Source organism: Rhinolophus sinicus, chromosome 17 (genome assembly GCF_057876585.1).
Source record: "Rhinolophus sinicus isolate RSI-liver-muscle chromosome 17, RSI-T2T, whole genome shotgun sequence".
In the NCBI taxonomy this organism is placed as follows: Eukaryota; Metazoa; Chordata; class Mammalia; order Chiroptera; family Rhinolophidae; genus Rhinolophus; species Rhinolophus sinicus.
In genome coordinates, this window is record NC_142517.1 from 35,877,678 (window position 1) to 35,891,585 (window position 13,908).

The window sequence follows — 13,908 nt, forward strand, 5'->3', positions numbered from 1 at the left end:
CATTCTGCACTTTAACATAAAGACCTTATACTTTCCAAATCTACCATATTATTGTCAGTCTCCATATTATTTGATTTTCAGCAGCACTGATAGTGTCATTCACTCTCCTTTAAAAAGACTCTCTTCCTTGAGTACCAGAATTCTACATTGTCCTGCTCCTTTCCACCTTCTCTTGCTCCTTCTCAGTCTCTTTTGCTGAGTTCTCTTTCTTTGCAAATTCAGCTATCCATTACTTGTTTATTCTTTTTTCCCCCAATTGTTCACCAAATAGTATTGTGCATATATCATGGGCCAGACACTGACTTATGTGTTGGAAACACAGTGATAAGCAAAACACATACTGTCCTGTCCCCAAGAAGTTAATAATAGAGTCAACTTGTTGGTTTCCTAGATTGGGTATTTGCACCCTTACTGTTCTTTAAAATCATAGGACAGCACACTAGCATGACATCATTTCCTTCTTCCCTTCTGAGATAACACAAAGGATCAGACTGGCAAATCGGTCTCAGGCATATAAGAGACCTACCCAGGATCATGCTTTACTAATAATTTCAAGGCTACAAGCAACTAATAAGCATAGGTGAAACAGAGAGGAGACAGGAACATCCTCTGTGGCTTCTAAGGTCCTTCTACTCTGCAATGGACATGCTCTTTCTAATCCAGAGTAATGAGCAATTATATGTATAATTTCTATTCTGTATAGTCTCCAGAACTGGGCAGAGTCTGGGTTTACCCTATTTGTCATGCTAGCAAGTTAACCTTTTACTGTTTCATGGATGCTGACAGGAGACATGAGACTCCTGGGTCAAAAACAAAGGATTTCATTCCTCACAGCAAAAGCAGTAGCCAGAGCTTCATTTGTTTGTGTCAATTCTCCATGCCCCCTAAAGCCCACCACAGTAACACAAAGGGCTCATTATGGATGACTGCAGATTCAGTTGGTCACATTATACCAGGGAAACATTGAACTTGAGGAACCCACCACTTTTTTAGTTAGCGGAAACAAGCCTGCTCGTTTTCTCGAGGGAGATGTTAGCTCATCTCTCTGTAAAAATACAGCTCTGAAAAATGTCTTGTATGAAGAGTGAGCAGAGCCTTCTGCATTCTTGGCGTACCCAACAAAAATGTGTAGGGATGCTCAGGGCCCATAGTGGATGATTTCTCCCAAAGTATAACTTCTCTTGGGATGCACTAACGTAATTTAAGATTTTCAATAATTTGAGAATTCCCTCTCTCTTACATTTTTTAAATCAAACCACTCTATTGGCCCCTTCCCATCAGACTTTAAACTACTGAAAGACTCGTCCACCTTAAAAACCCTCTCCTTCTACCACACCCTCCTGTCCAATTACAACCTCCTCTTCTTAGCAGTTATACTTAGTACATGTCTTAAGTCTCTGTCTCCCTTCTTTGTCTCCCACTTCTTCAATCCAACCCACTGCAACCTAGAATCAATTTCAGCTACTCCACTGAAACAGCTTTCTGTCCCTCACATTCTGCCCCCATACGTAGGGGTAATAACGGTCTCTATTACATAGGGCTTTCTTCAGTATTGAATATGTTAATAACTATCTATATAAAGAGTTTAGAGCAGTGCATGACACATGGTAAATGTTCAATAATTGTTAGGTGGATTGTATTCATTAGCATTCTCCTCTTCATCAGTATCATCAGTGAATTATTGTTGCTAAATCCAGTGGGCATGCTCCAGTTGCTACTTGACATCTTTCTCCTGTGTTGACCACCTTTTCCTCCTTGAAATTCCCCCTCCCTCAGCTTCCATGATGCCAGATTCTCTCAGTTTTCCTCCTACTTCTCTGTATTACCTTCTTGGTCATCTTTGTCTATCCTACCTCAGTCTGCCTTAAATGTGGATATTCTTAGGGGTCTTTTTTACACTCCTTTCTCTTCTTTATCTACATGCTTTTGCTTAGTGAAATCCACTCCTGTGGCTTGAGTTATCTATATGGAGATACCTAATACTCTGTACTTCATTCATTTACTTATTTAACAAATATCTATATAGCATCTTCTGTGTGCCAAACACTGGGATTATTATTCTGAGCAAACACTGGCAGGGTTCTACTTCCATGGGACTTAGTTATTAACGGGGAATGCAGACATCAAACAAATAATCACACATGCAAATATACTACTGTAGATGAGTTAAGTGCTCCAGAGGAAAGGAAGATAGCCCTACAAAAGTATAACACATAGATTTGGCCTAGATTGAAGGAGAAATGCAGCCCTCCCTGAGTGGTGCTTGGGTGGATAGCTACAAGAATCGTAGATACTCAGTAAGTAACGGAAGGAAGGCGGAAGTATAAGGGAGTACAGAGTCTTCAAGGAACTTAAAGAAGGTCATTATTGCTAAAAATGGTAGAAGGAAAGAGATAACAATTGGAAAAGGAGGTTAAAATTGGAAAAGGAGGTGAAAATCAGGCTATACAGAGATGTGCAGATCATGTTGGTGTTTGTTCAGTTTTATCCTGTGAGTAATGGGAAGTTATTGAAGGGTATAAACCTGTGACAGGAATGGGGGAATGGGTGATGTGATGAGATTTTTGTAGTTAAAACATTGCTCTGGTTCAGCAGGAATATATTGGAGGCCCCAATGGTGAATGTGGCGGGAGTTTTAGTAGTCTATTGTAACCATCCATGCAGCTTGGATTTGAGTGCTGTCAATGGAGATGAGAAGTGGACAGATTTGATAAGTTTTAGGAAGTAAGTTTTATAATAGTAAAATTCGGTATTAGATCAGAGATGGGTGAAGGACAGGTAAGTCTCAATGATGACTCCAAATGGTTAAGCCTGTGCAGGTAGATAGATGGTAACTGAAAAATCAGCCCATATTTTTCTCCTGATTTTAGTCCACATACTCAGTTGCCTACTACATATACCCAACTGCCCATCTCACTGGCTCATCAAATCATCTATGTCCAAAACTGAACTATTTTTCCCATATCAAATGTTCCTCCTCCTGTGCTATTTCAGTGAATGCCACAACCATCCATAAAATCGATCAAGGCAGTTGACCTGACTCTTTCTTCTCCATCACATCTGGTTAATAACCAAGTTATATTGATTTTTCTCTCCTTAACATCTTTTACATCTGTCCACATGTCTCTATTGCCACTGCTACTAGCTTAGGTCAGTCCTCATTATCTTTCATCTGGATTTTGGCAATAGTTATTACTTGGCTTTTCTGCTCTCAGTCTCCCATTCCTCTAATCTATTATTTGCCCTGCTGGTGCCCGTTGTCTATGAAGTCAAGCTAGAGTTCCTTGGTATAGCAGAAAAGGCTCTCCAAGATCAGGACCAGCCACATCTCTAGCATTTTCCCTTTAATCTTTATTCCACGTAGACCAAACAAATTCCATTTTCTATGAAAGCCCGCACTGTGCTATCTTCAGCACAAGACTTTTGAGCTTTGTTTCTTTCCAATACTGTCCTTCTTTTCAAAATACACATCACTGTCCTGTTTGCCTCTTTGTGAACTTGGTGGTTTTTGCTGAGAAAAGTTTATTTCTGGGTGAATATCTAGGCTAGAAAACTGGTAACATTAATATATATATATATATATATATATATATATATATATATATATATATATATATATATATATAGTGTGTTTTTTTTACAAGGGCAGGAGGTAGGGAAACAGTAGTATCTTCAAAGTCACAAGCATGCATTTATTTTCTACTAACTGAGCATGAAGCTACCAGAGATTTTAGCTACCAAGATGGAAACAGAAGGAGGAATCAGAGGCCAAGCGTTGGGGAAAAGCTAAGGAAGGATCACTCACAGAGGGCTGGTGAAGTAGCCATTCAAGAAGACATCTTCAACCTCTCTGGCACTATCAGATGTACCACAACTTTGCCCAGGCAGTTTGGTAAACCCTTAATATTTGTAATAAAAAAAAAAACAATGATTGTGACACATCTCCAATTTCATTAGAATTTTGATGGATTGAATTGCTCCAATGCATGCTATAAGAAGAGCTAAATGACTTTTTCTGACCCTTGACGACATATAGATTAAATCATTTTATTGACTAGAGAACAGTAAATCTTTTTGAAAAGCATATGCTGAGTTTGAGCTGCACTTGGTGACTTCCTCTTACACACTGGTTTTACAGTATTCATGTATCAGTTACGATGATTTTACTTACAAGTAAGCATATTATAAAACCCAGAATGCGTAAACAACAAAAGAGAGTTATTTATTCACTTGACTGAGAAGTCCAAAGAAGGTAGGACTTCAGGCACCGTTCGATCAGGGCTCCAACTTCTGTTCTCTGTGAGTCCTCAGTTCTGCCCTGTTTTTTTGCTTTATCTTTAGTGTAGCTTCACTCATGGAGTAAGATGGCTTCTGCAAAATGTCTCACATGCACACATTAAAATTTCCAGAGCAAGAGGGCATCTACGTCCCAGGAATCCCGACTTTTTTTTTGAGCTTCATGCTCACTGGATCACATCTGAATGAATTCATTAATTCCTGAGAAAGCTTATTGCTAATGAAGAAATTACCTGGTCCAATTCACTGAGATGAGAGTATACCCAGTAGAGTCCACCTTGGATTTGGGAGAGGACTGGTATTCATCAATCCCACATAAACTACATGACTTCTCTAAAATGAAAGAGATGAAATTCCCTAAAGGAAAACTTTGGAGTTATTTCATATGTGTGAAGAAGAAAGATGAGTAAGTCCCAAGCAGGCAACCACTGAATATTCACTACAGACACAGTTCAAATATGTTCATTAGCAAACTTAGAAATTATTTTGTGCCCTGGATTTTTAAAGCTATGTGTAAATGGCCAAAAACAAACATCAAGAATTTACTGCAAGGATAAAGAGGAGGTAAGTGCCATCACAGTCCAATTCTAAGAAAGCCATTGAAAAATATGGGCAAAAAAGAAGACTGAATGCTGTGGTTTGAGAAGACTCTCAAACCACCCATATATTTATTCAGTCATAGAACATTTATGGAATATCGACTCTATGCCAGAAAATGCTTAATACAACAGGATCTTTCACCTTAAGGAGTTCATTCAATCAGGCACTACAGAATTATAACCAAAAAGTCAGCAGTTTTGATGTACTATAGCGTATCAGAGTGAAAGTAGTATGGTAGAACAGAGTGAAAATAAAACCACATGGAAAAATCTAGTGGAATCTTCACTGCATTCTTCAATATTTCCTTCAAACCTTACACTTCTACAATGTAATCTCCAACAATAAAGCAATCCAGGAACACTTATTTTCAATCAATAGATTTCTGAAAACAGTATGTTAAAAGGCAAATGGAAGAATAATTTATCTTACTCTGGTTGCACAGTCTAAGAAAAATAATATGAAACAATTTTTGTTGTTTAGAAGCAAAAGTGGATCATTGTTGTCTCAGGGAGCTTTTATGTGCAAAATGTATTTGATAATAAAGTAAATTTCTTTAAGCTATTATATTCTGTGACCATCTGGGGAAATAGTTTTGGGGATAAATGCAGCAGAAATATTTATAAAAAGGACATTAAAAAATAAAAAATAAAAAGCAGATATGGTTGATTTTCTTTGACATTCTGTTATAGTATAAAAGTCATGAAATCCTTGGTCCATATCATAGTGAAATGCTGGAAAAATTCTAATCACTTTACCACTATCCCCAGCAGTGTCCTGGAGCTCTAATTTTAAGGGCAAGGCTTTCTGTAAGCATCAAACATGAAGATATAACTCAGAATTTGGGGAGAAATAGTTTCTTCCCATGAAGTATACTTTATAATAACATTTTAATGTAATATTGACATTTCTGGTTTTTAACTCTGTTGGGCAGAATCTTGATGGGAAGGAAAATCACTTGTGACAGCTTCAGCATGAGTGTCTGATATAATGACAATTTAACTTGGTTTTATCCTGTATCAGAGGTAGTCTATCAGAAAAGAACTAATGTGTCCTTCATATTTTATAGAAACAAGTCATTTCTAATAACAGATAATGCTAAAATTGTCTTAAAATTATTAACTATTGTTGAATGAGTATTTTGGAAAATATTGGTGGTTTATTTTTGGAGGTTTTAGTAAATAATTAATATATATTTATGAATGAGGTGTGATCAAACAATACGGTGAACGTTTAAATTAAAAAAAATTATTACAGTAAAAGACACATTGCCATTAATCCCCCTCAAAATACTCCCCCTCACTTTGAACACACTTACCCATCATTCTTGCCACTATCTGAAGCAGATCTGGAAGTCCTCTATCATGAGTATCTTTAGTTGCACTGTTGTGGCTGCCTCGATGTCCTGAATCATTTTGACTTTGGAGAAGAGCCAGGAGTCACACGGTGCCAGATCAGGTGAATAAGGTGGATAAAGACACTCCATAATGTTTTCATTTGACAGAAATTGCCTATACCAGAAGCTATGTGTGATGGAGTAGGATTTGATGGCACATTTGAAAACATACCTCTCTCAACTGTAACTCACAACCGACTGCACCAAACAAATTGAAACTTGTCACACACTATTACTAAGGTTCGACGTGCTGCTTCCCATATTGAAGATCCCTGCCTTTCCATTGGATGGTAGTCACCAGCAGCATTCACTGTATTTTTCGATCAAAACAGAAAGTCTCTATGTCACCATCAGCGCCCAGACAATTCTGATTACGGCAAATTACTGCTTGAGCAACGTTGTCCAAAGTGTCCACTTGTATACATGTTTTTGACACCCCCAGTTTATATATAATATTTTGGTCAGAGTATTGATTTATTCACTTGGCTCAAATTATGACATGTGTGATCTATGTGACACTAATGGTTGAACAGAGGATTATCTACACTCTTCTCAGAGTATGGTCCACAGGCCATCAGCATCAAAATTACCTCGGTTTTATTAGAAATGCAGAATCTCAGCCTCCAGCCCCAGATCTACTGAATCAGCATGTGCATTTTAACAAGATCCCTGGGTGGTTAACACATTAACTAAGTCAGGGGTTCTCAACTCTGGCTACACATCAAAATCACTTAGGGTGCTTTTAAAGTGTTGGATTCTCAGACCTTACCCTGGACCAATTAAATCAGACTCTTTAAAGACCCAAGGCATAGTTATCTTACCTGCTCACCAGGATTCTAATGTGCTGCCTGGTATGAGGACGATGGGCTACACAATGCCCAAACAATAAATAAATTCACTGAATTCTGAAAGGGCAAAAAGAAAAAGGAAGTCAAATCAGTTACTTTGTATTTGGTACTATTTTATAAATGACTGCTTTTTTAAAAACTGTTCATAAGTTTGCTTAGCTACTGTGTGAATGAACATAGCCTCTTGAGTCTCAACCTGCCCATTGCATTTTTAAAGCAGGAAGAGGAACGCTTTGCTATTCAAATTCATTAAAATAAGATTTTAGGTTTGTTTTTCAACTTCACTTCCTTTGCCAACCTTATTTTCCATCCTGACAGTTCTAACTGCTAAATCTCAGACACGGCACGTTCACACCTCTGCACCTTTGAGTGCACTCACTCCTTCTTATCCACGTGCTCAGTTCTGTTTTTACCTCAAACATTCCCTCATCACTCTAGCCCAAATGGATTTTCTCTCCCTTGAATTCCCATGCTGCTGCTGTTTCTGTCATGCACTCTTACTTTATGGCCTTCTATTGTTAGTTCCACTATGTAATGAAATAAAATTACCTTTAAAAAAAAATTCTACATGTAATCTATGGCATTAGTAATCTATTCCAAAATATTATGCAGGAATAGGAAAGGAAAAAAATAAATCATAGCATAGTACATATGGTCGTCATTATGTAGATGAGAAAACTGAGTCTCAGAAATGCAAGGTGACAGGCCAGTGAGATTCAGCACTTAGATATTTTTTCTAACATTATCTGACACAAAGTACAAGAGGAGGTTTGGTTCACTATAATTTTTATGTGTGTGTTTCCAACATAGTACTTTAATTATAGTTCCGGGGCCAATTAAGAATATGACCAAAGTAAAACATATTGAAAGACAACTCATTCTTAAAGTCAGTGTCCACTCTTATGATTTTTCTGTTTTACACTAAATTGGTTTCTTTTGTCAGAAAATTATTGAAGCTTGAGAAGTAGGGACAAAGGAAGATCGTCATAATATATTCTTTCTATAAAGTTACTTTTTAATTACACAAGTAATACCTGAATAATATTTACTTGTAAAAATTATAACATAGATATGATAAAATCTCTTGTCCAACACCCCACATACAGTTCCTGCACTTTACCAGTCTATATATCTTTATTCACTCCTCAGAACTAATCATTTATATCTGTACACATCCTTTAAGACATTTTAATGTACTTAAATACACAAATGTGATATATGAGGTCATACAATTATGTTTGCAAACTCATCCTAGAAAAAATGCTACATACCTCATTGCTGAATATCACTAAAGTCTCCTTCAAGGTACTCCCCTTGGGAAGTTATGCACTGATACCACCCTTCAAAGCAATTTTGGAACTCTTTCTGGAATGGCCATCAGAGCTGTCTTCGTATTACACTCGATGTCCTGAATGTCATCAAAATGTCTTCCTTTCAATATTTCCTTTACCTTTGGGTAAAGAAAGAAGTAATTGGGGGCCAGATCAGGTGAGTAGGGAGAGTGTGCCAATATAGTTATTTGTTTACTGGCTAAAAACTCCCTCAGACAATGCCCTGTGAGCTGGTGCATTGTCGTGATGCAAGAGCCATGACTTGTTGGCAAAAAGTTCAGGTCGTCTAACTTTTTCACACATCTTTTCCAGCACTTCCAAATAGTAAATTTGGTTTACTGTTTGTCCAGTTGGTACAAATTCCTAATGAATAATCCTTCTGATATCAAAAAATGTTAACATTGATGCAACAAGTTCGCAAACTTATAATAATTTTTGATGATGGCAATTTTTGATGTTTTATCATCTAAAACATAGTACTCTTGGGAATTTTATTTGTATGTCTAAAATGTGTAAAACCTGGAAAGGATATGTAATTCAGGGGTTGACAGAATTAAGTTTAAAAAGTATATATCATCTCTATGGAATAATACTCTAAAGCTAGAAAGATAAAAATTTAGCTAGCGTAAATATTAAAGCCCTGCATAAAGTGCAAGTAACAAATGGAGAATTCTGATGTGACATTAGTTTATATGAAAAAGACTTAGAGGTATGTTTATCACAGACTCAAAATTTAATAAAAATTCTAATACTTGGAAAAGTCAGTGGTTCTTATCTCTAAAATAAGATTACGTTAAAAACATCTGAAATTACTCCTGGATATATAATTTTAGAAAGAAAATATTAGATTGGATAAACTGTGTACATCCAGTTTGATATACAAAATAGTGGACTAGTAATTTTAAAATGTGGAACTTATTTTGTGACAATATATTTTTCATATGTATATATTTTCATTTTCATAAAAATAACACTGCCATGTAAAAGAACATTTTTTTGTTTTTGCTTTCTTCAGTTAACTCCTCTAGTTTTATTATAGTACAAAACATTCATTACAGATCAGATGATTTTAGCATGAAAACGTCCTGTAATGAGACATTACAATAGTATTCCTTCTCAATGTGTATATCTTCTCAAATAAGGATTTTGCTCTGTGGAATTAACCTCACTCCATGTAAAACTAATTGTCTATTATAACATATTTTAGTGAAAAATATTCATACTCAACATTCTTTGCCGTAATGTCTGGAATTGGGGCATGGGAATTCAGGGACATTCTGTGCATGAAACATGCTTTCCCATGCCAGTGTCAACTTCTCTGCCTGATTTTTACTTTGACATGTGCCAAAAGACATAAATTTTGAGTAAAAATATTTTCCTAACAAGAAAATTTAGAAACTCTTAATCCACTGATTATCTGAAAAGCTATCCCAACGTTTGTAAATATTCTTGTTTTAGTAATTTCAGATACATAGGCATTGATTATAGAAGGTACAAGGAATTACAGATTCTGAGAAATAAATTGGTTTGCCTTTCTTAAAAGAAGATTGATATTATATTCATTTATTATGACCTTGATTGATCATAAGACACACGAGGTCTGCCAATTAAGTTCGCGAACTAGATGCAATGATGTTGCTAACCTTTTTTGTTATCAGAGGGAATATTCATTAGGAATTTGAACCAACTGGACAAACAGTTAACCAAGTTTACTATTTGGAAGTGCTGAGAAGGCTGCATAAAAAAGTTAGATGACCGGAACTTTTCACCAATAATTCATGGTCTTACATCGCGACAATGCACCAGCTCACAGGGCATTGTCTGTGAGGGAGCTTTTAGCCAGTAAACACATAACTATATTGGAACACCCTCCCTACTCACCTGATCTGGACCCCAATGACTTCTTTCTTTACCCAAAGATAAAGGAAATATTGAAAGGAAAGCATTTTGATGACATTCAGGAAATAAAGGGTAATATGACAACCATTCTAATGGCCATTCCCGGAAAAGAGTTCCAAAATTGCTTTGAAGGGTTGTGGCTTCAGTACATAGCTCCCCAGGTCAAGTACTTCGAAGGTGACCTTAGTGATATTCAGCAATGAGGGATGTAGCACTTTTCCTAGGATGAATTTGCAAACATAACTGTCTGACCTCACAGGTGACCAGGAGTCTTGACCTCTTTTTAAATATCTTTTTTCTAAAATTAAAGTACCCTCTCACATAAACACGTTAAGTATTTTAGAAAGCGGAAGCCTGACTGAAAAGGGAGAAGCTGAATCAATGAAGAAAATGTACTGATGTATTTTTAAGAACTCCAAACAATGATTATAGTTTAATTTATCTATCTCTGTCCTGATGTCCACCATAGCACATGAGAAGGAGATTCAAGGGCTTAACTCTATTAGTAGCTTTTCTCAGCAGTATCAGAATAATTATAGGTGTTCCTCTACTAGGGTGTGCTGCTTCAGATAGAGCATCTCATTGTAATTCTTCCCTCCAGTTTTCCTGTCCCATGGAAATATCTGTCTCAGATCTGTCTAATTAACCAGTATGTGAAAGTAGAAAATTGTGAGGCAATCCTTAAGTTCATTGTTCCTTGGCTTTAAAAAGCTCAATAAAAGTTCTACCTACATTTCCTTGTTTACACTATGGAGCAAAATGGATCAAACAAGCACAGATTTGTGACAACAGAGTTCGTGCCTTTGTACAGTATAACACATATCGTGAATCAAAGAAACATTGTGCCACTTCTCCGAAGCTGACATTGGAATGGCATTGTAATCCTGGCCATCTGTCTTCCTCCTCTAGATGTCGATGAATGTGTGGTGGTGAATGGAGGCTGCCAGCAGCGCTGTATTAACACTCTGGGCACCTTCCACTGTGAATGTGATACAGGATACAGACTCCATGCTGATGAACGCACCTGCCTAAGTGAGTAAATATTAGAACCAGCTTGAAGCCGTTTTCATTGAAAATCAACCTGCCCATGTAGAGGCAGGAAGGGAAGGTTTTTGTAAAAATATCTATAGAAGCTACCAGTTTGAAAGTACAATTCTATTTCTTAGAATATAAAAAGATTTTTTGATATTAGAAAGCTAGGACAAAAACATGGGGAAGGAAATATAGAAATTAACATCCACAAGCAAAATTTGAATCCCCAAATGGGTGAATGTTTCTATAGTATATCATTGTGCCATATGTGGTAAAGTAGAAATTTGCTAACTGTTGCTTATACACAGCAAGGACAGCACAGAGCCACAACGAAGGGAGGATGCTGGCCTGTTACAATCAGTAGCTACAATGTTCTCTCATCTCATACCAGATTCAGAACTGGACTCATGATTATAAAAGCAAAAATTATAGAAGGTTATATGCCAAGCAGTTTAGAGTTGCTCAAGAATGGTTAAAACTACATACATTAAATATGAGGTTTATATGTCTTTATTGTACATCAACATGTTCTTGGATTTTTGTGTGCATTAGCATTATTGTTTTAAGTCTTCTTTGTGTGTTTCTGAATTCTATACATTTCTTAAAATGAGTATGTTCTTCGTACAGAAGAAAAAAACCAACAGAGTAAAATTTGAAAATACTATGCTCCCTGTATGATTTACAAATGTTCTTTTTTGTTTTAACTGAAGTAATTTACATAAAAGTTTTTTTTGTTGTTCTTGAATGATGATCCTTAGATGGCATCGGGAAACACAAATTTCATCACCAGGTTCCTTAAAAAAACAGTTATTATATTAAAAGAATAGCACCTTATACAGCACAATTTAATTGCTGGCTAATTTATTTTAGGGCTTGTTAAGTAGTCCATCTACTCAAAACTATTGGTATTTTATAACTTTTCTGTAATTATGAAACTTGGAATAGAAATCAGCTGATTTCACCTAGTTTTATAATATGTGCTCCGTCTTTCTTTTTCTAAACATGTCTTACAGGAAATGAGAGCAGGCCAAGGGAAATAGCTAAAAATGTCCTAGTCAGAGGTCTGATTTTGATAACAGAAAGTGGAGGTTCTGAGAGGGTAAAAAAAAAAAAAAAAAAAAGACTTTTCCAAAGTCGAGTGAAATAGATAGAAGTCATACCCTAACATCCAGGGAACTCAGTATCATACTGAATGTATCTGCAGCAGGCACAGTGGTAGGACATGCATAGTTAGGTAATTAAAATACCCTTTTCTGTTTGCAGGATTTGGTTTTAGCAATAGGAATCCCTTTCACATCCCCATCCCCAACCTACAAGGTCTTCAGCTGGTAATATCCTTAAATTCCTATTATCACTTCTCTCAGTTTCAAATATTTAGGAGCAGCAGGATTATCGTTACTTGCAATTGCGGTATTTATCGGTAAAGGTGGACCAGGTGAATTTTTGCGTCTGATATAAAAAATATTTTGCAAAGTAGTGATTTATATAAATCTTTGATATTTGGTCTTTGTGATAAGGCAAAATAAATACACAAGTAGCCAACAAAATTAAACTTATTGGTAAAATTAATTTTCTAAACCCTAGTAGTTATTAGCTATTTCTTAGTAAAATCATTAAGCTCTATCCTTATTCCTCATCACCACTGCCCTTGAATTTTCCAATTTTTGTTTTAATGATATCAGGTCAAAAGGGAGTTAGATAGTATATTATGGTTTATCTTTTCTATTTCTATTCCTTAAAGCTCAATTCCTATTGTACAAATAAATTGATAATATGGTAATTTATTTCTAGCTTTACTTGGTGAGCTTCTCCTTGTGCAGAATTTCAACAGTGTGTACAAATTAAAAGCTTTATATATATATATATATATATATATATATATATATACACACATACATATGTGTATATATATATATACACATATATATGTATATATATATAAAGCTTAATATATATAAAAAATATGTAAAATATGTTTATAAAAAAAAAAAATATATATATATATATATATATATATATATATATATATATATATATATATATATGTATATGTATATATTAAGCTTATGAGAAATAAAGCATTTAACTCCTTGGATGTCATTCTGCAGAAGGCACTTGACCTTCATGGAAATTTTGATGCCTTTCTCGTATGCATGCGCTGAAGGTTTGGTTTCAAAGAATGGTCTTAAGAATCTCAGTTGACACAATTACAACAGTCTTGTTAAAAATGAGCTCAAGAAGAATTTAAGCACTTCGTATTTAAAGATTAATGACCTGAGACTAAGGACAAGAACATTTTGTTTGCTTATTTGTGTTGAAGGACAGTGTTTACTTAGAAAACTGAGTTTCACATTGGTCTGTATTTTTGAGATATATTGTAGGAAGGCTCAGATATTTTTAAAAACAGGAAAATTGAATTAGATCACTTTCTCTTTGGGATTTTTTACATGGTAGGAGGCTGAAAATTGTAGTAGACAGAAATTCATTGTGACCCATGGTGGAGTCAGAG

The 13,908-nt window shown here is 35.7% G+C and overlaps 1 protein-coding gene across 14 annotated transcripts in view; it reads left to right on the forward strand.

Annotated features, from left to right (window-relative positions):
- Positions 1-13,908, forward strand: part of LOC109449436 (multiple epidermal growth factor-like domains protein 6) — a 717,515-nt gene that overhangs the window by 498,910 nt on the left and 204,697 nt on the right. For all 14 annotated transcript variants that reach the window (XR_016019751.1, XR_012494689.2, XM_019735715.3 and 11 more), the window contains one exon: positions 11,277-11,399. Coding sequence is in view for 12 of the 14 variants with exons in the window: in XM_019735715.3 (XP_019591274.3) it covers positions 11,277-11,399 (123 nt within the window). In the remaining 2 variants the exon portion in view is untranslated. The remainder of the gene's footprint in view (positions 1-11,276; positions 11,400-13,908) is intronic.